Source organism: Carlito syrichta, unplaced genomic scaffold (assembly GCF_000164805.1).
Source record: "Carlito syrichta isolate Samal-C Ts95f unplaced genomic scaffold, Tarsius_syrichta-2.0.1 Scaffold67773, whole genome shotgun sequence".
Classification (NCBI taxonomy): Eukaryota; Metazoa; Chordata; class Mammalia; order Primates; family Tarsiidae; genus Carlito; species Carlito syrichta.
Window position 1 is genome coordinate 282427 of NW_007011869.1, and position 26266 is coordinate 308692.

Sequence of the window (26266 nt, forward strand, 5' to 3'; positions counted from 1 at the left end):
ACAGAGCGAGACTCCAACTCAAAAAAAGAAAAAAGAAAAGCAACCAATCAGAACAGCAACACCTCACACAGCTAGTGCTAGCCAATCAACTTGGACTTAGGGCTATATAAGTGCCAGGTTGGACACAAATGGGCAACCCCTTTGGGCTCCCTCCCACTGTGGGAGCTTTTCTGTCCTCAATAAATCCTGCTTTCTCACTTTCCGGCCATCCGTGTCCCTCATTCTGCCTGGACATGAGACAAGAACCTCGACCCTGAAAAGCTGTGACCTGAAGAGCTGCAGAAGATTGTCGGAGTCAAAAAGCCGTGCACCCCAGAGGCTGGCTTGCCAGCCGACAGAGTCAGCCCAACCAGGAGAGCTGCCGGAGGAAGGCAAGACTCCGAAGCTGAGGCACCCAGGGGGCTAGGCCTGCCAGCCCACCAAACCAGCAATACTCTCAGAACTTGGCTTGCCAACCTGTTAGAGCCAACACCCTGGGGGCTAGGCTTGCCAGCTCCCCCAATCACAACACTCAGGGCTTGGCTTGCCAGCCCATTAGAGCTGACACTTGCGGGGCTAGGCTTACCAGCCCTCCACGACCTTCTCAGGGGTTGGCTGGCTGACCCATTGAGCTGACACTCTTGAAGACCAGACTGACCTAAAAAATCCACATCGGTATTTTTTTGTAGAAACAGGGTCTCCCTGTGTTGACCAAGCTGGTCTCAAACTCCTGGGCTCAAGCAGATCTCTCGCCTCGGCCTCCCAAAGTGCTGGGATTACAGGAGTGAGCCACCACACCCCACCTGGATATTTCATAAGAGGGATCATATACTATGTGACTTGTTACATCTAGCTTCTTTTGCTTAGCATTATGTTTTCCTTTCTTTCTTTCTTTCTTCCTTCCTTCCAGTTGGAGTCTCACTCCGTATCCCAGGCTGGAGTAAAGTGGCACACTCAAGCTACCCCAATGTTGACCTGCTGGGCTCTGGCAATCCTGCTGCCTCAGCCTTCCAAGTAGCCGGATCTACAGGTGCGTGCTACCACACTCAGCTAATTTTTTAATTTATTGTAGAGATGAGGTCTTGCCAAGTTGCCCAGGCTGGTCTCGAACCTGTGGGCTCAGGCAATCCCCTCACCTTGGCCTCCCAAAGTGCTGGGATTACAGGCTTCAGCCATTGCACCCAGCCAGCATTATGTTTTCAAGATTCATCCGCGTTATAACATGTATCAGTACTTCATTCTTTTTAAAAAATGTTTTTTTTTTAACTCTGGAGCTTGGCAATTCACTCCCTTTTATGGTTAAATAGAATTCTGTTTAACTTGGATATATCACATTTTGTTTATCCATTAATCAGTTGATGGACATTTGGGTTGTTCCCACCTTTTAGCTATTGTCAACGGTGCTGCTGTGAACATTCACATACACATATTTGTTTGAATACTTGTTTCCAATTCCTTAAAGTATATTCCTAAGAGTGAAATTGCTAGGTAATATGGTAACTCTATGTTTATCTTTTTAAAGGAAATGCCAAACTGTTTTCCACAGTGGTTTCATCATTTTAAATTCACACAAGCAATGTACAAAGGTTTCAATTTATCCACATCTTTGCCAACATTTATTTTTCCTTTCTTTTTTTTTTTAATAGATGAGGGTCTCACTATATTGCCTGGGCTGGTCTCAAATTCCTGGGGTCAAGTAATCTTCCCTCCTTAGCCTCCCAAAATTTAGGATTACAGGCGTGAGCCACCGCACTTGTTCTTATTTTCCCTTTCTTAAAAAATTAGTGACCAGGCTCCATGGCTCAGCCTGTAATCCCAGCACTTTGGGAGGCCGAGGTGAGAGGTTTGCCTGAGCCCCTGGATTCAAGACCAGCTGGGCAACATGGTAAGATCTTGTCTCTACAATAAATAAAAAAATCAGCCGGACGTGGTAGCGCATGCCTGTAATTCCAGCTGCTCGGAAGGCTAAGGCGGAAGGATTGCCGGAGCCCAGCAGGTAGAGGCTGTGGTGGCCGGGAGCGGCCACTGCACTCCAGTCTGGGCAACAGAGTGAGACTCCAACTCAAAAAAAAAAAAAAGAAAGAAAAAGAAAAGTCAAGCAATTGTATGAGCCCAGGACTGACATAAGGAAGGTAGAGCATTATATTCACCCAGAGCTGGGGCTGTGATGGAAAGACAACAAGGAATATGAGTTGAGCACATTATTAGCTAGAGAATGGCATATTGGACGAATTTCCTTTTTAGGGAGGAGGCACGTTTCAGTTAAGTAGAGATGGTGAAAGATTGGTCAGTGAAGGAGTTGTCGATTGGAGTGGACACTGGCATTTTAGATACTTAGCATTCAAACACTCTTCTCATTTGGAAGGATTCCCAAAACAGGTATAGAGGTAGCCCCCAAGCCCATGCACTACTGATATTGGATTGTGGGAAGGAGGGCACATACTTCTAGCTATTTCAAAAGCATGTGGTCTCAGTATGACCAATCACACGATCCCGACTGGAACTTTGAATGTTGAGGGAGTGACACAAAAGTGTGCAGGGTTGTTTAGTGATTTATTTTCAAGGCAGTTGCTATACAGCTAAGAATCTGATAGATTCAAATCCAGGGATGGCAGGGTCCAGATATGTAGTGGCAAGTGTTCAGTTGGCAACGGGGGTGACAGTATTAATCCTATCAGACCACTCCTGCAGTCAAATCTTAGTTGTGTCATGTCATACCATCCTTGGTTCCTCACTCTGCCTGGTTCTCCAAGTCTCTCATGGATTCCCTGGGTTACCTGACACCCTTTTCTCTTAGTCAGGATAGGTTGTCTTACACTTTGATAATATTTTTAAAAACGCAAATCTCAATGATTTAACACACATAAGTTTCTTTCTTGCTTATGCAAAATCTACTGCAGGTCTAGTGGCTTTTCAGAACAGCTCCCTTCCAAGAAATAACTAAGGGAACCAGGATAATGGGAAACTCCACCATCCTGTGGCTGTCTCATCGAGCACCTGGGCCTCCATGGTTGCCACAGCAAAGGAAGAGAGAGCGGAAGGACTGAGCTCCAGTTCTTTTATTTTTTGTTTTTTGGAGTCTCACTCCATCGCCCAGGCTGCAGTGCAGTGGCACTCTCAGGGCCACCTAGCGTCGACCTGCTATGCTCCAGTGTTCCTTCTGCCTTAGCCTTCCAAGAAGCCAGAACGACAGGCGTGCGCCACCACGCCCGGCTAATTTTTAATTTATTGTAGAGATGAGGTCTTGCCAAGTTGCCTGGGCTGATCTCGAACTTGTCGGCTCAAGCAATTCACTCGCCTCAGCCTCCAGATTTTAAATGCCTAATGCATTGGCCAGAACTAGTCACATGGTTCCATCTACCTACAAGAAGACTGGGAAACTCAGCAAACAGTAAATGACTCTGATGCTTTCTGATTCCAGTTATTTTATTTTCTGCTACAGTTAACCAGAGTCATTGCTGACACGATGCACCATTTGCAATCAAGAACCGTGGCTAGTAAATGATATCAGGGTTAGAATATTGAGCATATGTCTTCATTTTTTTCTAATGAAAGTGATACATACATGTTAAAAACTTGGACATTACATAATATTTAATATAGAAAGTGAAAAGTTCTTCACAATCTCATGTACCTGCAGATAACTGTTATTAAAAGTGTGTTGTCTAGTATTTGTCCATATACTTTCTTATGCTAATAGTAATAATTTTACTTTTAAAAATAGGTTTGCCCTACACATATTGTTTGGCTAGTGCCTTCTTTACTTAATACCATACATTTGACATCAGTTCATGAATGCAACATACTTTACTTACGCAGTTCCCTATTAATGAACAATCAGTTATTCATTTTTATTGTGGATTACATACAAATACTTTTGTAAGTTTATCCTTTGACTTTATTTATGTCATTTACTAAACAGAAATGTATTTTTTTATGCTGTTAAATTTATCTATCCTTGTATTGTTAATTGGAAAAAAGTGAAGGGTAGAAAAATGTATATGTATATATATATAATGTTGCCCTTTGTGTAAGAAAGGAAAGGATAGGATTAAATATTTATATTTGCTTGTATTTGCACAGGGAAACAATGGATAAGTGAGCAAAAGTTTAATAAAAATGATTACCTATAGAAGGCTCAAGTGGGACTAGGTAGTTGTGCAAGTGATAATTCTCATTGCATACCTTTTTATATAAACTTTGTTTAAGAGATGGGGATTTACTATGTTGCCCAGGCTGGAGTGCAGTGGCTCTTCACAAGCGTGACCATAGAGCACTGTAACCTCGAACTCCTGATCTCAAATGATTCTCACGACCTCAGCCTCCTAAGTAGCTAGATCTGGGACTACAGGCACATGCCACCGTGCCTGACTAGTTTCCTATTGCGTCTATAAAAAATTACAAAAAACTTATTGGCTTAAAATAACACAAATCTCTTCTCTTACAGTTTTAGAGGTCAGAAGTGGTCGGTCTGAAATGGGTCATACAGGGCTAAAAGCAAAGGCTGCTTTTCTTCTGGAAGCTCTAGGGGAGAATCTATTTCCTTACCTTCTCCAGCTTCTAGAGGCCACCTGCATTCCTTGGCTCATGGCCTCCTCTTCCATCTTCAAAGCCATAACAATGCAGCATCTTCGTATCTCTCCCTCTCTGATCTCTGCATCTGTTGTCACTCTGAGTCTCTCTCCTCCTTTCCTCTTTCACTTATAAGTACACTTGTGATTAGAACAGCTCCACCCATGTTTGAGACAGAGAGGGCAAAATAATAAAAATAAAAGAATGATCCAAGCCGGGCTCGGTGGCTCAGCCTGTAATCCCAGCGCTTTGGGAGGCTGAGGTGAGTGGATTGCCTGAGCCCGCAGGTTCGAGACCTGCCTGGGCAACTTGGCGAGACCTCATCTCTACAAAAAATCCAAAAAAAATTAGCTGGGCGTGGTAGCGCACGCCTGTAGTTCCAGCTACTCGGAAGGCTGAGGCGGAAGGATCGCCGGAGCCCAGCAGGTTGAGGCTGCGGTGGCTGGGAGTGGCCACTGCACTCCAGTCTGGGCGACAGAGTGAGACTCCAACTCAAAAAAACCGCCCCAAAAAAACCTAACTTCCAAGGTGATGGTAGTCTTTGGGAAGCTCCATCCTCATGAATAAGATTAGTGTCTTTATAAAAATGGCCTGAGGAAGTTTGTTAGCCCCTTGTTGCCCATCTACCATGTAAGGTTGCAGCAAGATCTATGAAGAACAGGCCCTCACCAGACACTGAATCTTGATCTTGGACTTCCCAGCCTCCAGAACTGTGAGCAATAAATTCTGTTATGTATAAATCACTTAGTCTAAGGTATTTTGTTATAGCAGCTGAATGAACTAAGACACCATGCAAGGTACATATTTACAGGTTCTGGGGATTAGAATGTGGACATCACTGAGAGATCATTATTTAGCCTACCACATCATGTAAATGTTTTACCCATTCAATACAATAAAATAAAACAAAATGAACTGAAAACGTCACCTCTCTTTTCCTTCATAGTCTCTGGGATTTGTGTCACACGAGAAAGCTCTTCCCCACTCTAGACTATACTATATATAATAATATATATAATATATTCATATTTTCTTCTAATATTTTATGAGTCACATTATGACTAATAATAGTAATAATAGTTTTTTATTGATATATAATTTACATGCAATGAAATGCTCAGATCTTAAGTGAAAAGTTTAGTTTCAATAAAAGCATAAACCCATATCATCCACATCTCTGTCAAGATACATAGCATTTCCATCATCCTAATGACCCTTCAACATCAACCATCTTCCATAAGTGTCATTGTTCTGATTTTTATTACCATAGATTAGTTTTATCTGCTCTTGAACTATGCGACTGGAATTATATAGCATATGTTCTTTTTTGTCTGGCTTCATTCACTCAGCATCTGATTTTGAGATTCATCTCAGGCGTTGCATGTATGGAGTCCATTCCTTTTTATTGCTGAGTAGTCCTCCACTGTGTGGCTGTACCATAATTTTTTTATGCATTCATCTGCTGATGGACTTTGGGGTTTTCCATTTTTTGGCAATTATATGGGTGAGTTTTGGACATCTATATTTTTAATACACCTGAAATTTACTTGGGTATAAGGAATGAGATAGACCTCCAACTTTATTTTTACCAAATCACAAGCCAATTATCCCAACACCATTTATTTAAAAATCCGTCTTTTCACCAATGAATTAAAATATCATCTTCCAGTTACTACATTTTCCATAGACAATGTTTTTTTTTGACTATCTACTGTGTTTCAGTGATCTAGTTATCAGTCTTGAACCAGTATCACTGTGTTTTAAATCTAATAGCCTAAAATGTCTTGCAGTAAGTGCTAAGACTGGCTGGTACTCATTACTCATTATTTGTCTTCAGAATTTTCTGGTTATTCCTGGATGTTTAGTCTTTTTAAAGGATACAATTTAGAAATGTAATGTCAATTTAAAATTATTTGAGTTGCATTAAATGTATACATTAATTTGGAGAGTCCAGACATTTTTACAAATATTGAGTCTGCCCATCCAAGAACCAGGTATATCTCTTGGTTTATTCAAATATGGTATAGCCTATAGATAAGTTTCTTAACTCTAGAGTGAGGTTTCCAGAGGGTACGGTAGAAAGGTTTTGGAATAAGTGAGGCAGTTCAAGGTTGGCTCAAGGGAGGTAAAATGCAGAATTGTAGGAAATACAGGAGAGGACATGATTAGAGGAGCTTATATAAACGATAGTTACTGTATTATCTATTGCTGAGTAACAAGTGGCCACAAATTTAGTGACTTAAAACAACGACATTTATTTATCTCATAGCTTCTATGAGTCAGGAATCTAAGCATAGCTTAACTGGATCCCTCTGCTTCAGGGTCTCTCACAAAACTGCAATCAAGATGTCAGTCAGGGCTGGAGTCTCATATAAAAGCTTGACAGAGGAAGGACTCATTTCCATCAGTTTTGGGCTGAATGCTGGTCTACTTCCCCAACTTGCTGTATCAAAGCCAACAAGGGAGAGAATCAGCCTAACAAAATAGAAGTCACAGTCCTATGTAGCTAATCATCAAGTGAAATCCCATCACCTTTGACACGTTTTATCAGTTAGAAGCAAGTCCCTAGACCAGCCCATTCTCAAGGGAGAGAGGATTACACAAGGGTGTAAATACCAAGAATCAGGATCATTGGGAGTCATACCAGAGGCTACCCATCACAGTTACTAAAAAATGAATGTATGGCAGGTTTGGTAGTATGGTTAACTCAAAATTTGCCAAAGGAATATTCCAGAAATCCCCTGGCACATGGGGAAAAGAAGGAACACAGGTCCTTGGGGTACTTTTGTAAGCTAAATCAATTGCATTTCTAAAAGAATTGTGGTCTCTGGTGGAAGAGAACTCCGGCTCATAAGGCCAGGTAAATAGCAACCACTTCCATTTGTATAGCACCTAGTGGCTTGGAAATCTGCTTTTGGAGTCATTATTTACTTTGATTTGCTTAACAACTCTGCGAGGTAGCCAAGCAATGAAACTAAAATTCAAAGAAGCCACTGGCCACTCCAGATTTCACAATCAGTGAGTGGCAGAGCTGGGATTAGAGCCTCAGTCTTCAAATTCCTAACCTATTACACCAGAATGCTTTCTTCAAAACCTGGAGATATGCCATTTACCCTCTTCAATGGCCTCTTCCACTATTTTCCTCCCTGTCTGGGTTCTTATCCTGTTTCAGTTATTACTAACCAGTCAGTCAACCTCACTCCACCTTCTAGAATTACTGTAAGGATCAGAGAAGATGTTTGTAAAGCTCCCAGCACACTGGCATACAGTAAATTCTCACTAAATGGAAGTTATAGGCTGTTACTATTTTTTCAACTGTTCCAGTTTAGCTTCAGTGTCAATCACCTCCAATTCTCCTTCCCTGAATCTCATGGTACCACATCCATGGTGCAAATTGCTTTCAGAAACTTTTACAGGTACATATTACCTATCTCCCAACACCTCCAGCAATGAACATTTGGTTATCAATAGTGTGGCTTCAGCTTTTTTTCCAAAGAAAAAAGCAAGCTCTTAAAGTACAGCTGTTAACACCTAGTGCCCAAATCTTGGTTTCTAAATGCCATTCTCTAGTAAAAAAGAATCAGGGCTCCTTGGGAAAACAGTTGATACCAGGGCTGGGGCAGGGAAAGTATAAGATGGGCCAGGAGCATCTTGTGGTGTCACTAAACAAGAAACTGTTCAAAGAGAGATGAAGATCTGTTAAAGGACACAGGAACTTGGAGGGCTTCCTACTGATCAAGTATAGCGCATTTGCACAGCAAAATAAAGAATGATATTAAGGTGTTATAACCCACTGAGTAAAATGGCCAATCATGAGCCCATGAGAATGTAGAAGAAGAGAAAGTGCTCGTATACACTGGAAAGCCAACTCAGATATGTGGAAAGAATGATGGAATTTGAAAATCACCATTTGGCAACCCCAGTCATAATTATTGTTTCAGGTTAGAATCATCAATGAATGCTAAAACCGGTGGGTGAAAGTTTGAGTAAAAGTATATTTACATAAACAGTGCATCTCTTCACAACATACTTATTAATTACAGTAACTTTACAGTGTAGAAACCTGGTGGACACTACCTTAATCAAGTGGTCCAAGTTTTCATCACCATTAATGGGACAGTTAGACATTGTATACCTCCTAATATGATGTACTGAAAAGAACACAGCATCACTTCTGTGATACTCCTACCAAGATGCATAACCTGGGTCGAATCATGAGGAAACAAACTAAAATTGAGGGACAGTCTAAAAATAACTAGCCTGCACTCCAAAAATGTCAGTTTCAGGAAACACAGAGAAAGTCTGAAGAACTCTCTCGTATTGAAGCAGGCTAAAGAGATGTTAACAACCAAAATGCACATTATTCAGAAGATTTTTTGTTATAAATGTTATTGTTGAGGATACTTGAGTTCTGAATAAGGTTTGTAGATTCTATATATAATAGCATTGTATCAACATGAATTTCCTGATTTTTGATAATGACTGTTTATGTAAGACAATTCCTTGTTTTAGGGAATACATATTGATATATTTAGGAGTAAAAAAAGCATTATGTCTGAACCTGAATAACAATTGACTCAGGGAAAAAAATAAATATACATATTATATATAAAATATATACATATATGAGACAGAGGAAGAAACAGAAGGATAAAAAAATGTGGCAGAATGTTAACATTTGAGTAATCTAGGCGAAGAGTATACAGCAGTTCTTTGTACGATTCTTGGAACTTTACTGTAAGTCTGAAATTGTCAAAATAATTTTTTAAAAGTCTAATTTTAAAAATATAGCTAAAGAACATCTAGAAAAAGCCCACAGTTAGTATATTCACTGGTGAGAAACTAGAAGTCTTCCCACCAAGATCGAGAACAAGGCAATGATGTCTGCTCTTACCTCTCCTCTTCAACATCATACTGGAAATCCTAGCTAATGCAACAAGACAAGAAAAGGAAATAAAAGGTATACCAATTGGGATGGAAGAAATAAAACGATCTCTGTTTGCAGATAACATGATTGTCTATGTTGAGTCCCAAAGAATAAACAAAAAACTGGGAACTAATAAGCAGTTATGGAAAGGTTGCAGGATACAAGGTTTTTTTATTTTAATTTTTTCTTTTTTAAATTTTTATTATAAAGATGTGGGGTACAATTCAGGGTTAGGTATATAAACATTGATCATGCAGGTACCCTTGTTGATGAGGTATGCCCCTCTCTCCCCTAGCAGTCTCTCTCAAGTGCCAATCCCCCTCGCCAGGATATAAGGTTAATATGCAAAAGTCAAGAGCTTTCTTATATGCCAGCAATGAACAGTTGGAATTCAAAATAAAATATACAATATCACATTAGCACCAAAAAATGAATACTTCGGTATACATTTAACAAAATATGTACAATATCTATATGAGGAAAACTACAAAACTCTGATGAAGAAAATCAAAGAAAATGTAAATAAAGGAGAGCTACTCCTTGTATATAGATGGGAAGACTCAATGTTATGAAGATGTCAGTTCTGGCCAACTTGATCTATAGCTTCAACAAAATCTCACTAAGTTATTTGTTGGATATCAACAAATGGATTCTAAATTTTACCTGGAAAGGCCAAGGACCCAGAATAACCAATACAATATTGAAGGAGGAAAAACAAAGGTGGAAGATTGACACTACCTAACTTCAAGACTTACAGCTGTCAAGAGAGTACAGTTATCAAGAGAGTGTGGTATTGGTGAAAGAACAGACAATTAGATCAATGAAAGAACAGAGAGCTCAGAAATAGATACACACAACTAGAACCAAATGATCTTTAACAAAGAAGCAAAGGCAATTCAATGGAGAAAGGATAGTCTTTTCAACAAAAGGTGCTGGAATAACTGGACATTCTATTTTATTTTATTTTATTTTTTGAGTTAGAGTCTCACTCTGCCGCCCAGGCTGGAGTGCAGTGGCACACTCACGGCCACCACAGTCTCAACCTACTGGGCTCAGGTGATCCTTCCACCTCAGCCTTCCAAGTAGCTGAAACTACAGGCATGCGCCACCATGTCCGGCTAATTTTTTGATTTATTGTAGAGATGAGGTCTCACCAAGTTGCCCAGGCTGGTCTCCAACCCGTGGGCTCAGGCAGTCATCTCACTTCGGCCACCCAAAGTGCTGGAATTACAGGCGTGAGCCACCATGCCCAGGCTACAACTGGGCATTCACATGCAAAAACATTTTTCTATACACAGACCTTATACCCTTCACAAACATTAACTCAAAATGGATCATAGGCCTAAAGTGTAATGTGTAAAACTATAAAATTCCCAGAGGGTAATATAGGAGAAAATACAAGTGGCCTTGGTTTTGGCACCAAAAACACAATGCATGGAAGAAAAAATTGACAAGCTGGACTTCATTAAAATAAAAACATGTTGCTCTGCTGAAGCCACTTTTTTTTGGGATCAGGGTCTCACTGTTACCCAGGCTGGAGTGCAGTGGCATGATCGTGGTTCACTTCAGCCTTAACCTCCTGTGCTCAGGTGGTCCTCCTGAGTCAGCCTCCCAAGTAGCTGGGACTACAGGCGCATGCGCCACCATACTCAGTTAATTTTTTGAATTTCTGTAGAGACAAGGTCTCTCAATGTTGCCCAGGGTGGTCTTGAACTCCTGGGCTCAAGGAATCCTCCCACCTGTGCCTCCCAAGTGCTGGGATTACAAGCATGAGCCACCACGCCCAGACTGAAGACAATTTTTTTTTTTGAGTTGGAATCTCACTCTGTCGCCCAGGCTGGAGTGCAGTGGCACACTCATGGGCACCTCAGCATTGACCCGCTGAGCTCTGGCGATCCTTCTGCCTCAGCCTTCCAAGTAGCCAGAACTACAGGTGCGCGCTACCACATCGGGCCAATTTTTTTTTTTAATTGTAGAAAAGAGGTCTCGCCAAGTTTCCCAGACTGGTCTCGCCCACACGGGCTCAGGCATTCTACTCACCTCAGCCTCCCAAAGTGCTGGGATTACAGGCTGAGCCACTGAGCCTGCCCTGAAGATACTTTTAAGAGAATGAAAAGACAAGCCACAGAATAGCGAAAAATATCTGCAAAACACATATTTGTTAAAGAACTGGTATTTAACAGATACAAAAAAACTCTTAAAGCTCAACAATAAGAAAGCAACTAGTACAATTTAAAAACAGGAAAAAAGTTTTGAACAGATGGCAAAGAAGCATATGAAAGGATACTCAACATCACTTGTCATTAAGGAACTGCGAATTAAAATAGCAACGGAATACCAACACACTCATTAGAATGTCTAAAACCCAAGACACTAACAGCACCAAACGCTGACAAGGATGTGGAGCAACAGGAATTCTCATTCATTGCTGGTGGGAATGCAAAATGGTACAACCATTTTGGAATAGTTTCTTACAAAGATAAACATACTCTCTTACCATATGATCCAGCAATTGTGCTTTGTGGTATTTACCCAAATAACTTGAAAACTTATGTCCACACAGAAACCTGCACATGAGTGTTTATAGCAGTTTTTTTCATAATTGCTAAAACTTAGAAGCAGCCAAGATGTCCTTTAGTAGGTGAGTGAGTAAACACACTATGGTACATCTATACAGTGGAATATTATTCAACAACAAAAAATATCAAGACATGAAAAGACATGGAGGAACCTTACATGCATACTGCTAAGTGAAGAAAGTCAATCTGAAAAGGCTACACACTATATGATTTCAACTATATGACACTCTGGAAAAGGCAAAACTATAGTGAAGAAAAAGGTCAGTGGTTGCCAAGGGTTCTAGGGAGGGAGAAAGAGGTGAATAGGTAGAGCAGTGAAACTACTCTGTATGATACTGTAATGGTAGATATATGTCATTATACACTTGTCAAAACCCATAGAATGTACAACACCAAGAGTGAACCCTAATGTAGACTATGAACCTTAGTTAATAATAATGTATCAATATTGGCTCGTCAATTATAACAAAGGTACCACACTAATGTAAGATGTTACTAATAGAGGAAACTAGAGTGTGGGGTTTATGGGAACTCTTTGTACTTTCCACTCAATTTTTGTGTAAACCTTGCTGCTCAGAAAAATAAAGTCTATATATATATGTATTTTTAAAAAAGAAATGGGGCTAGGCATGGTGACTCATGCCTGTAATCCCAGCACTTTGGGAGGCCGAGGTGAGAGGGTTGCCTGAGTCCAGGGGTTTGAGACCAGCCTGGGCAACTTGGTGAGACCTTGTCTCTGCAAAAAAATAAAAAAATTAGCTGAGTGTGGTAGTGCGTGCCTGTAGTTCCAGCTACTTGGAAGGCTGAGGCAGAAGGATCGCCTGAGCCCAGCAGGTCAAGGCTGCGGTGACTGTAAGCATGCCACTGTACTGCAGCCTGGGCGACAGAGAGAGACCTCGACTCAAAAAAGAAAGAAATGGAAATATTGATATATGCTACAAGATGTATTGAACTTGAAAACATTATGCTAATAAGTTGCAGAAGGCCACATTTTATATATTCCATTTATATGAAATGTTCAGAATAGGCAAATCTAGAGACAGAAAGTAGATTAGTGGTTGCCTGAGGATGGGGGAACGAGGACACTGGGAGGTGACAGTAAGAGGTACAGGGTTTCTTTTTGGGATAATAAAAATATTCCAAATTTGATTATGGTAATCATTGCACAATTCCATGGATATACTAAAAGCCATTGAATTCTACACTTTAAGGGAGTGAATTGTATGGTAAATGAATTATATCTCAATAAAGCTGCTTAAAAGAACAAAAACATAGCTTCACACACACACACATCCTGTATAGCCTTAGAATCTCCACACAGGCAGGGCACGGTGGCTCAAGACTGCAATCCCAGTACTTTGGGAGGCCGAGGCAAGAGGATTGCTTGAGTCCAGGGGTTCAAGACCAGCCCGGGCAACTTAGTGAGACCCCCCATCTCTACAATAAATCAAAAAAATTAGCCGTGTGTGGTGGCAAGTGCCTGTAGTTCCAGCTACTTGGAAGGCTGAGGTAGAAGGATCACCTGAGCCCAGCAGCTTGAGGCTGCAGTGGCCGTGAGTGTGCCATTGTACTCCAGCCTGGGTGACAGAGTGAGACTCCAGCTAAAAAAAAAAATACAGGCTTTGCAGATACCGCCGCCTTGAGCCTTTTCCCATCAGCCATGGTCAACCCACCATGTTCTTCGACATCGCCGTCGACGGTGAGCCCTTGGGCCCGCGTCTCCTTCAAGCGGTTTGCAGACAAAGTTCCAAAGAGCAGAAAACTTTCGTGCTCTGAGCACTGGAGAGAAAGAATTCGGTTATAAGGGTTTCTGCTTTCACAGAATTATTCCAGGGTTTATGTGCCAGGGTGGTGACTTTACACGCCACAATGGCACTGGCGGCAAATCCATCTATGGGGAGAAATTTGATGATGAGAACTTCATCTTGAAGCATACAGGTCCCGTCATCTTGTCCATGGCAAATGCTGGACCCAACACAAACAGTTCCCAGTTTTTCATCTGTACTACTAAGACTGAATGGTTGGATGGCAAGCATGTGGTTTTTGGCAAGGTGAAAGAGGGCATGAATGCTGTACAAGCCATGGAGGGCTTTGGGTCCAAGAATGGCAAGACCAGCAAGAAGATCACCATTGCTGACTGTGGACAACTCTAATAAATTTGACTTGTTTTATCTTTAAAAAAATACAAAAAAAAAGAATATTCGCATAAAGACCCTACAATGAAGTGATAATAGAGGTGATCTCCAGTTATCTGAGGAACTGAGGTTGAGGGGTGAGAAAGAGACTTAGTTTTCACTGTATACCTTTTCATGTCTTTTTAAGACTTTTATCCTATGCATGTATTACATACTGCAAAGTTCCCCTCAAATACTACTGTTTTCCCAAAGTCTACCCTGCTTTGCTTATGTTTCTCAAACAACAATCTCTCTTTATGCTCTCTCTCAAAAGAAGACACTGAGAAAATCAAACCTACAACCTGGCCAAATAAATCTAAAAGCAAGAAAAATAATAAAAAGAAATGCCAAAGCCCACACAGTAAAGAATTCTGCAAGTATCTCCACTCAGAAAAATATTTTGCAGCCATATAAATGATGTTTATAACTAATTTTAATGGGAAATGTTTACATGAAAATGGCAGTATATAATTGAAAATACAGTATGTTCCCACACTTTTTTTAGCCCTAGAAAAAAACCTACATGCACTAAGATGTTAATATTAATTGTGTTTGGATGGTAGGATGTCTTTTCCCTAAATTTTCATCAATGACCATGTATTACTTCTGGGGGATGAGGGTCATCATTAGTTCATTCAAGGCTCCTCTCTTGATTCCTTTTGTGTGTTCATTTTATTTATTCCCCCGTAGTCCCACACTCTACTCCCACTTCCCTTGCCCCCAAAGACATTTAAATGTATTTAATAAATTTTATTTTAGCATCAGAAAAAGTTAAATATACACTTATTTAAGGAGTTCCTAGGAATTTCTTTTTTTTAATATATAGAAAATGCCCTGTCTGGCCTGGCCTCCGGGCCACCCACTGCACAAAGTCACCGTGTTCAAAATATAATTTCTTCTCTCACAATTATTTTTCTAAGACTCAGGTTCGAGGCACGACTCCACCATTAACTACCCTGTCAGCCAAAGGGCCAGGACAATGTGAAAACTGACTTGGCGTTGATCAAAGTTAGGGTCCCAGCACACTTGTACTTAGCTGTGTGACTCTGGTAAGTAACCTAAGTCTCCCTGTGCCTGTTTCCTTACCTATAAGGGGGAGGGGAAATAATATCACCTACCTCCGTTTCATCAGCACCCCTTCTCTTCCACCATGCGTCCCTGCTCAGAGACCTGGCTGGTTAGGGCTGCGTGGCTGACCCAAGCCACGCCCCATTCCGGATAAACCACGCCCCGGGACAGGGGAAACCGCCAGGCAACATGTGACTTCATGTGGCGGGCCCTCTTGGGCTAGAGTACGAGTCACAGAGCTGAACCCAAATTTCATTTGTCATCCAACCATTCATGCACCTGGATTCATTCAATGTACATTCGTTGATCCTTCCTCTGGGACCATCCAGGTGCTGGAGAGCCCCAGGCATCAGTTCTGCTCCGTACAGGGGAAGAAGGAGCTCTGGGGGATGTAGGAGCCTAGATGACGGGATTCCATCCAACTTGGGAATCAAGATGGGTTGCATGGATGAAGTGACACTTGAACAGCTGAGTTCACTGGGTTTGGGGAATCGGTGTGGACGGGACTTCCGTGCAGAAGTCATTGCAAAGACACCTAGAAAAGAAAAAGCCCAGTACAGCCTAGGAAGCACTTATAGTTAGTTCAGTGGTCAGAGCACAGTGTGTGAGGCCAAGAGTGGCAAGAGATGAGGCTTGAGAGGTTTGGCAGGGGTCAGAACTGTGAATGACTTGATTTACCAAATAAGGAACCAGATCTTTAGCCTGTGGGGATGGGGTGTCACAGAAGGAAAGGATTTGTTGACTGTTGCATCGATGCCCTCTCACTGCTGGTGTGCAGAATATGAGGTTGAAGATGGTTGGCCAGGAAAACAGGGAGTAGATTTGGGGTCATTCATGTGAGGGGTGTTGAGGATGGAGCAGGACAGTGGCAGAGGTTGAGGAGAGAAGGTAGATTTGACGGACAGAAAAGAGAGGGATCAACTACAAGGAGCCAGGAGTTTAGGCTGCACATAAGGCAGAGTGTGCAGAGGAAATTGCACAAGTTTCAGGGGGTGATTAAGACAAAGCTAAGTGCAGAAAAAACTCTGAGAACTGAGAAATCAGTGTGAATTAGAATGGGAAGAAGCACCTTTCTGGAGGAGGAGGAGGGATTCAGGCTGACTCACGGTGTGACTTTGGGTCAGTCACTTTATCTTTCTCTGGTCCTTTAGGCTTCCACCTGCTAAACTGGGAGACAGAGAATGATAATTGGGAAGCGTGAATTACATATGGGAATGTTCAAGAAGTGCCTGGCCCTGTGGGCAATATGGACACGCAAGCATGTGGTAGGTCCAGAGTGGGGTGGGGCTGGGCTGCCGTTTGTGCAACAGCTATGCCGCAGGCAAGAGACACACTTACATGCAGATGAAAAAGGGCTTAGGGGGAGAGAAAATGTGACTGAACACATGCCTGTTGGGTTTGAGGGGGTCAAAGGCCAAAGCAGTCAGAAGCCAAGGCAGTCAAATCAGTCTTACCCTGGGAAGCCTTATCTTGGCAGTCAGCAGAAGGGACTTCTCTGCACTGTAAATCCTAGGCTGCCACTTCCTCAGGAGGTACCCTGGCCTGGGAAGCCTGAGGCGTCTGGCTTCTGATCTCAAGTCAGCACCGGAATTCTGTGTGAAACTGAGTCAGTTCCGAACCACTCTGGACCCCAGGTTTCTCACATGAACAAGAACAACAAAAATACATATGTGTGCGTGTTGGTGGAGAGGTGGATGAAATGTTTTCAAAGGTCTCCTCCAGGTTTGCTGTGCTTCATTTCAACGACTTTGAGTTCTTTTTTAAAAAGTCTAGTCCTATCTCCATCCTGATTTGCTGTGGGGCCTTGAGCCAGATGCTGGACCTCTCTGGACCTATTTTCACATCTGAAATATCAGGAAATTGAGGAGGAGAGTCTCCAACGTCCAGTGAGTCTCTCTCACGAATGCTCACTCTCATCTCCTGCTGAAAGCTTCAGACAAATCAGAGGAAAGTGAGGTGCTGGTCACAGACCACCCCCCTTCCAAATCTTTCCTCTTCTCCCACTGCCCTCCCCTCCGCACTGTCAGGAGCTTGCAGCACTGGCTGGCTTGCCAAACTTGTTGCCATGACAACGGGTTACAAATAACTCAGATGCAGACAAGGATTTTAACCCAAGAGCTGCTGGGCCAATGGCTTCTTGCTCCCTCTTCAGACCAGACTGAGGGAACAATTCAACAAATTCTTTGGGGTCAGGTCATTCCCTTGTTCGCAAGCTTGCCAAGGTTCCTCATTGCCACAAGAGTAAGTCCTGGAATTCCAAGCCCTCTGAAAACAGATTCAAATCTTTCCCATCACATTTGCCACTTGCTTCCATTAAAAAGTAGTCACTCCTGTTTTTGACACCTACTATATACCAAGCCCTGTGCTGGTTGCTTTACATATAGTATCTAAAGAAATCTTCCCAGAACTCTATCAGGTAGACATGATTATTCTACCTGGGACTGGATTTTACCTGGGACATTATTTTATAGAGAAGAAAATTGAGGCCCATGGATGTAAAGTTGAGTAAGGCAATCAGAGAGTCATAATTCAAGCTCAAATCCATGAGATCCCCAAACCCAGGCCTTTCTGTTGCCAATGGTTCACAAGTGGTCTACAGACTTGGTGTATCCAGATGATTAAAAATTCAGATTCTAACTTCCATTCAAAAAGGTGGAATGCATTTGTCTCCTTTAACTCCTAAGACTCCATAAAATAAAAGAATCAAGGGTATCAACCAAAACTCCAAAGAAAACTGGAAGAGTTCCCATCAATGCGGGAGCGAGTTTAATAACTTTTTGGTAAGCAGAAAGAGGCTGGAGAGGCAATAACTGAGGAAGCAGGGCAGGAAAGGGCATGGGCATAGTCCACATGTGGGAGGGCATTTACCAGGAGAGAGCTGATCTACTCTGCAAAACCCTGGAGAGGTGCAGAAAAGGTATCCTGACCATGGGAGTGATATGTAGAGCCCCAAACTGGGGATAATTGAAAGTATATGTTGAAGCCGGGCTTGGTGGCTCAGCCTGTAATCCCGCGCCTTTGGGAGGCTGAGGTGAGTGGATTGCCTAAGCCCGCGGGTTCGAGACCCACCTGGGCAACGAAACCTCATCTCTACAATAAATAAAAAAATCAGCCGAGTGTGGTAGCGCGTGCCTGTAATTCCAGCTACTCGGAAGGCTGAGGTGGAAGGATCACTGGAGCCCAGCAGGCTAGGCTGCGGTGGCTGGGAGCGGCCACTGCACTCCAGTCTGGGAAACCGAGTGAGACTCCAACTCAAAAAAAAAAAAAGTGTATGTTGGAACAATCAATATCCCACACCTTTCCTTTACCTCCCTGATGCCCATGGGTAGAAACCACAAGAGTCAAGCATCTATACTCCAGCAAAATATCAGAGGGGTCTCCAAAGAAGTCAAACAGTCCCAGAGCAAAGGCCTCCACTTTCTGAATTTAGAGGTCTTCCAGTTGATTGTGCAGGTCCCCATCCAGTCACCTTAAAGGGAAGTCTAATAGTAGACCTGATAACCCCCTGCCCCTTACACAGAGCTCCAAATCAATCAACTTTTTATCGTGGCCTTCTTAAATCAATGGACTGACAGGTTTAACCATTTATAAAAATATATGGTAATAGATTTATGAACAAATGGATGAAACACACAGGAAAAACTAATGCTAGGCACGATTCAAATGGGAAAAAACCCAAGCAATTATTAAAACCAGAAATATAAATAAGGTAAATTTTTTAGCTCTGTAGTGACTACCGGTTTACTAGGAATTTGAATATAAACAAATTGGAATAATGAAGGGAGGGAAAGTAGGGGTAGGAGTGGAGGGGATAGAAAAGAGGTAAATTATCTTCAAGAGATAATGTCTCGAATTGTTAAGAAACTAGTATAAGCATATTATGAATAATCATGGTGACCCATCAACTAAAAGTTCTTTCAAGGTACAATTAACATAAAAACTCAACTGACAGTGGCTTAAACACATACTTTTTAAATTTATTGTTTTCAAATGACAGGAAGTGAGGCATGGGTTCAGTTGTTTGATGATGCCATCAAGAAATTGAGCTCTTTCTTTCTTCCTTAATGTGTTGTCTTCATCTCCATACTCATCCCCTCATGGTCGAGATGGCCTATCACAGCTCCAGGTAGCATGCCTATAATCAAGGCAGAAAGAAGGAAGGGATAGCATTAGCTATGTGTGTTTCTTTGCTTAGGAAACCAAATACTTTTCCAGAAGGCTCCCAGAAAACAACTCATTGGTCATAGCTGGGTCATCTAGCCATCCTTAGTTGCAAGGAAGGCTAAGAAAGCATCTGGTTCTTCAGCTTCTGAGTGGGAGGTGGCAAGGAAGAAGGGATTTGAGAATGGTCAATGCCAACAACTAAAAGAGTTGGAAGTGGTTGCCTCTAGGGAGCAGGACGTACAGTGGGAAGAAGTGGGACAGTATATTGCTGAATTTTATAAGGCATCCTTTACCATTGTTTTATTTATTTCCATTTTATAGATGATAAATGTTTTATTTCTTTATGTGTGTATTCCTTTGATAAAAAATAAACATTAAAAAATAAAGTATTATGGTTTCTATAAAAAACATCCTAAAGAATAAAGGCTGGTAATAGTTTTAAAGTCTCCAGAAAAGCCGGGCTCGGTGGCTCAGCCTGTAATCCCGCGCCTTTGGAAGGCTGAGGTGAGTGGATTGCCTGAGCCCGCGGGTTCGAGACCCGCCTGGGCAGCGAGACTTCATCTCTACAATAAATCAAAAAATCAGCCTGGCGTGGTAGCGCATGCCTGTAATTCCGGGTACTCAGAAGGCTAAGGCAGAAGGATCACCGGAGCCCAGCAGGCGAGGCTGCGGTGGCCGGGAGTGGCCACTGTACTCCAGTCCGGGCGACAGAGTGAGACTCCACCTCAAAAAAAAAAAAAAAAAAAACTCCAGAAAAAGGATACCAATTCACCCCTGAAGCAAACTTACTAGAATGGGCTCTTTACTTAGACTAAAGCATCACAGTTATCCACCCACTGGTCTTAGAGAAAATCATGCTATCATCATTAACCTGAATGTGGCTGGTGGAAGCCAGGACAGGCCTGTGTAGCAGTTATATGGGTTGACTGTAATTAGGTAGTCCTGGTGCAATTTCCTGTCTGCCATTTACTAGCTCTGTGACCCTGGGCAAATGACACCTGGGAGCTGCATTTTCCTTCTTATGAAATGAAGGTTACTCGAATGCCAGGCACAGAGTAAGCATTCAGCAAATATTATCCAGTATGACTGAAATGCTAAATGTTCTGTGTAGTGACACAATCTGTGTATACTTTAACAGTATTATGCTTCTACTGAGTCAATTTTTTAACCTAAACATGAGTTTGGACTTGATTGTCACTGAAAATTATAACCCATTCTTGAGAGATAATGTGCACATATTTTTTTCTAAGACCTTTCTTTGCTTACAGAAGATACTCTGTTGGGACCACATCAGGAGACATGCAGCTTGAATTGCTGTTGACTCTTGTTAAAGGAAACACTGTAAAAAGGAACGAGACTGGATTGTTGGCCCCACTACAAAAGTTGTTATTTAACTTTAAAAACAATCCACTCTGTAATATGTACTGCTGACTACTGTGATGGTCTCTTGTGGGCCTTGGAGCTCAAGTCATCACTGTGAGGCTGGTGATATTCCAGAAAGAAAATGGATATAGGAAGTGTTATGCTGGAACAGGAAATGCAATTGGCCTACAAGCGGGGAATTGAAAAATGACCTCTCTCTGATGCCAAGGTGAGACCCGGAAATGACCAGAACACAGAACAAGACAAAACAAAAAATAGACATGGAAAATACGTGAGAAAAGAAACAAAGACAACCATCCAGGAGACCCAATATCCAACTAATCGGAGTTTTAGAAAGAACAAAGAAAATAAAGGAGAGAAAATTAGCAAATAAATAAAAACAGCAATTTCTCAGAGCAGAGGCCCACTTACCAGGTGCCCAGCAAAACAGACGAAGGAAGAGCACACTTCTAGGCACATCATTGTGACATTTCAAAACACTAAGTTGAGGGAAAAATGTGAGCTTTCAGCAGTGGAAAAACAGGTCATCAACAAAGGAATGAGAATGTTAGCATCTGACTTCTAGTCAACACTACAGGCTAAAATCAATACCTTCAAACCTCAGAGGAAAAGTTGTTTCTAACATAGAATTCCAAAGCCAAACTATCATTGAAATAGGAAAATAAAATAATGACTACATGCTCAGACATGCAAAAACTCCAAAGTTCGCTTAAGAAGTTACTTGAGGATGTTCTCCAACAAAATGTATGATATATCAGTAAGGATTCTTGGATGCAAGTAACAGTAGACTCTACTTAACCTGAAAAGGGATTTATTGGGAAGTTATCAGGTAGCACACAGAAGTCTGGAGAATCAGGCTGAGAACATGGAGAAGGAACTAGGAAGGCTAGGCAGGAGGAACTGCAGCTAAGATCCTACTGTAGGAACAGCCTGGTTAGGGGGCTGCTCCTACCATCACATGACAGCAAAGGAGCACTAACCATCTTCACCTCTGTTTTGATTTGTTGTGGACTTCATACCTGAGTTCAGGCCTGAGTTAATCATAGTCAGCAATTATAATCACCAGTTCACTGAAGGCTTCTCTTGCACTTTATTTTTGTTTTATTATTTTTCTTCCCCATCAGTCCCTATCCTTACTTCCATTTTCCTGCCTGCCTTAGTGAGCCTCTCTAGTGAAATTCATGGGTGTATTCTTTCAGTTCATCTTCCATATGTTCATTTAGGTATATGCATAGCTATGAAAATATACAATGTTGTTTACACAAATATTATGCTATAAATCTCATTGTTTCTTACTTTTTTCACTCAATACTGCATTTTGAAGACCTATCCATGTGGCTCTATATAAATCTAGCTTATTACAATAGTTTGCTTATCCAGTCCCATGGTGAAGACACCTGGGCTACTTCCAATTCTTCACTACCACAAAAAGTACAACAAGCAACCTCAATTTCTCTGGAATATATGTCCAGGAGTGGGATGGTTGGGCTGTAGGGTATACACAGTTGATTCCAAGAGATACTGCCAAACTGCTCTCTGGAATGTCTTCGTCAATTTCCATTCACACTCACGGTTGTCCTTTTCCTCACATTCTCATCAGTATTTGATAATACCTGACTTTCTACATGGTACCATTCCTGTAGTGATTTCGCACTGTGATTTTAATTTTCATTTTTCTAATTATTAGGAGAGTTGAAAATCTCTGAATGTTTCCTCTTCTGTAAATTTTTCTTCTTATCCTATGCCTGTTTTTCTATTGTGTTTACCGTCTTTTTCTATTTATTGATGTTTTGTCAGTTTTTCACATAACAAACATACTCCCCTAATCTACCATCTTTCTGTTAATTTTATATATTCCTGGTTTCTTTGCTGACTCCAATTTCAAAGCCATGAACAGAGAGAGCATTCAGTCCTTGATGTCTGGCAGGCAGGCAAGGGAAGTATCTGACCATCATCAGTTTCCGTACCAGAAAGTGGGACCCTGCCTCTCACCAAAACTGTAGACTGGAATCCCCCAAAACAGGATGGGGATTTAGATGCTAGAGGGCACTAGAGTTCACTCCTTTGGCAGTCTATCATCCATATATACTCTTCCTCCCATACTTACCCTTTGAAAAATGCTTCTGCAGCCAGGCGTGGTGGCTCATGCCTATAATCCCAGCACTTTGGGAGGCTGAGGTGAGAGGACTGCCTGAGCCCATGGGTTTGAGACAAGACTGGGCAACTTGGTGAGACCTCATGTCTACAATAAAATAAAATAAAAAATTTAGCCGGGCATGGTAACACGTGCCTATAGTTCTAGCTACTTGGAAGGCTGAGGCGGAAGGATCACCTGAGCCCAGCAGGTTGAGCTGTGGTGGCCGTGAGTGTGCCACGGCACTCCAGCCTGGGCGGCAGAGTGAGACTCCAATTCAAAAAAAAAAAAAAAAAAGCTTCTGTCTAATATAATGCAAATATACCTCATATACCCAAACATGACTCATCCCCTTTCCAGAAGGTAAAAGCCAAAAGCATAAATTACAATGTTTTCAAGGGCATCAATAGAAAACCCAACACAAACTGGCTTAAACAGTAAGTGCAATTTATTGGCTCACTTAACTGAGGAGTCCATAGGCAGGGACACTTCAGGCATGGTATGATCAGGAATATGGTTCAATTTCTTCATGATTCTCTTGGCTCTGCCTCCTCCATTTGTCAGCTCCATCCTCAGGTGGGTCTCCCACATGTTCACGAGATGGCCAACAGCAGCAACCAGGCTGCGTGCTTCTTTGTTCACATCCAAAGGAAGACAGGTCACCTCTTCCCTCAAAAGCTTAACAAAAGTTCTAAGCCTCATTTGTGATTGGATCATCCCTGAACCAATCATCATTGTGGCTAATGGGGTGAAATTACTCAGATACCAATAAGGACCTATACCTAGAGTGGTGGTAGGGTCAATCCCACTCAAATTGCATATGGTGGAGGAGGAGTGGAATGGATGCTGCAGAAAACCAGTGTCCACAAGGGAATAAACTAAGAAAGAGGAAGATATGGGGTCCAAGAAAGATTGGGTCCAACCCAGAAGAGTAATGAAGGGACGTCCAAGGATGACAGCTGTGCCGCAGGCCTACAGAGCAATCAGTCCAAATTGGAACAGGAAGACGGAGGGCTCCAGGAAGAAGGTATCTGGGAAAAAAGGGGATTCAAATGATTTTTCGCTTTCCTTGAGAATGTGGAATAACTTAAGAAGGTGACAAAGTCAGACAATGCAAGGAAAAAAAGAAAGACAATTAGAAACTCCAGGAAAAAAAACTGTATAAGAAAAGCAGTGTAATCCTAGTATACTAATTGGATTTTGTGGAACAATATTTATATCATCATAATAGCACAAACACTTTATTGACCTCAGACTTTTAGAATGACGTATTGGCAAAGTATGGATGACTTAATTATGGTTACAGAACAGAATGCAATTATTAACCTTGTTAATATAAAAGTACAGATGACAGAAGATAGAAAGAGGGAGTATAAGTCTATTAGTTAAAGGTACAAAGGTAAGAAATAGAGGATATATAATTAGTGACATGGCTATATTGGGGGCATGGAAAGAAGACATTTGGGTGGTATAAATAGCAGGAAGTAAATAGATCATGACTAAAAGTGATAAATAAGTTGATAAATAGAAAAAGCTATAATTATTTAAAGATATGAAGATAATTACCAGAGAAACAAAAAAACAAACAGTTAAAAGTAGACTAGTAGATTTCTAGGTCAAGATGACGGACTTACCACGTTTATCTCCACTCCCTCCTCAGACCCTGCTGAAATGATCATAAAGGAACAAAAAGTATAAAAATACAATGATGAAGAGAATGGGAGCAGGTCCATCAACAAAAGAGATCGATTTCAACAAATTTCTGGAAGATAACAAGTAAATGGAGGAATGGTGACTGATGGAGCATGGTGGAGGAAGCCATGGCCTGGAGTCTGCATGGAGGTGATGCCTCTGAGGAAGGAGTTGATCTTTCTCTGCAGAAGCCCGGAGTGTCTTGTGTCTTGACAATGCCAGGTATGATGAAGGGTGGGAGTGAGATGTGGGGCTGAAAACAGGGAGTTTAACGGGAAGGCTGCATATCAAACCGTCTACCTATTCCCTTGTACCACTCACAGCAGCCAGGTATCTGTTCACTAGGCAAAAACCAGAAGATTCTTCTCTTAGGAAACTGAACCACCTCAGAGAAAAGACCTTGGCATTATGGCATTCAAGGACTCTGCAGCATAGCAGTCAGTTCTCCTCCAGTCATTCTAAAGGGATACTACCAATTGCCTAGCCTTGCCTCCATACAGAGCTTCCAATCAGATTTTTATCTTAAATATCAACAAACAACCATGGATCACCAGCCATTTGAGAGGAAAAAAAATTGCAACTTAGAAAGAGACCAAAATAAGTAAACAAGGGGAAAAAAAATCTCAAATGAAACAGATATTTCAAAGAATAGAAGGAAATGTAAAGATTTCTCTATTATTCTCAGAGAGAATCAAGATAATGGTGCATCCATAAAACAAGAACAATAAGAAAGGAAAAGAGAATAAGGATGCAATAAGAAAGGAAAAGAGAACAAGAGTAAACACCTATAAATTTAAAATGTGACTGCCACATGAAAAGAAGTACAATAGAAGGGTCAAAAGATAAAGTTAAATCTTCTCCCAGAAAGTAAACAAAAATGAAAGGAAGAGAGGAACAAAGTTAGGAAGGAAGACGGGGAAAAAGGGAAGGAGAGATTTCTGGAAAATAGGAGAGAACAAATTTAAAAATTCAAAAGATAAATTCAGGAAGTCTAACATCCAACATTAAGGATTTCCAGGCCAGCTGTGGCAGTTCATGCCTGTAATCCCAGTATTTTGGGAGGCCGAGGTGAAAGGATCACTTGAGGCCAGGAGTTTGAGACCAGTCTGGGCAATATAGTGAGACCTTGTCTCTACAAAAAGAAAAAAAAAATTGGCCAGGTGCAGTGGCTCGTGTCTGTAATCCCAGCACTCTGGGAGGCGGAGGTGAGAGGATTCCCTGAGCTCAGGGGTTTGAGACCAGCCTGAGCAACATGGCGAGACCTCGTCTCCGCAATAAATTAAAAAATCATCTTGGGGGTGATGGTGCATGCCTGTGGTTCCAGCTACTGAGAAGGTTGAGGCAGAAGGATCACCTGAGCCCAGCAAAGTTGAGGATGTGGTGGCCATGAGTGTGCCACTGCATACCAGCCTGGGTGACAGAGTGAGACCTTGACTTAAAAAAAAAAAAAAAAGGCCAGGCTCAGTGGCTCAGCCTGTAATCCCAGCACTTTGGGAGGCCGAGGTGAGCGGATTGTCTGAGCCCACGGGTTCGAGACCCACCTGGGCAACTTGGCGAGACCTCATCTCTACAATAAATCAAAAAATTAGCCGGG

The 26266-nt window shown here is 41.7% G+C and overlaps 1 protein-coding gene and 1 pseudogene across 7 annotated transcripts in view; one reads left to right on the plus strand and one right to left on the minus strand.

The window, feature by feature from the left end:
• LOC110594947 overlaps nucleotides 1-14210 on the plus strand; it is a 26241-nt pseudogene extending 12031 nt beyond the window's left edge.
• A 5045-nt stretch (nucleotides 14211-19255) lies between these two features.
• The window catches only part of SMC1A (structural maintenance of chromosomes 1A), a 64063-nt gene continuing 57052 nt past the window's right edge, over nucleotides 19256-26266 (minus strand). For 3 of the 7 annotated variants that reach the window (XM_021709335.1, XM_008051924.2, XM_008051922.2), the window contains one exon: nucleotides 19256-19434. In XM_021709335.1, the coding sequence (XP_021565010.1) occupies nucleotides 19395-19434 (40 nt within the window). In that variant the 3' untranslated portion in view covers nucleotides 19256-19394. Of the gene's footprint in view, nucleotides 19435-21257; nucleotides 21326-23070; nucleotides 23089-23410; nucleotides 24012-26266 lie in introns of those variants that run through there. The other 4 variants (XR_002481533.1, XR_002481535.1, XM_021709325.1 and 1 more) reach the window with 4 other exon arrangements.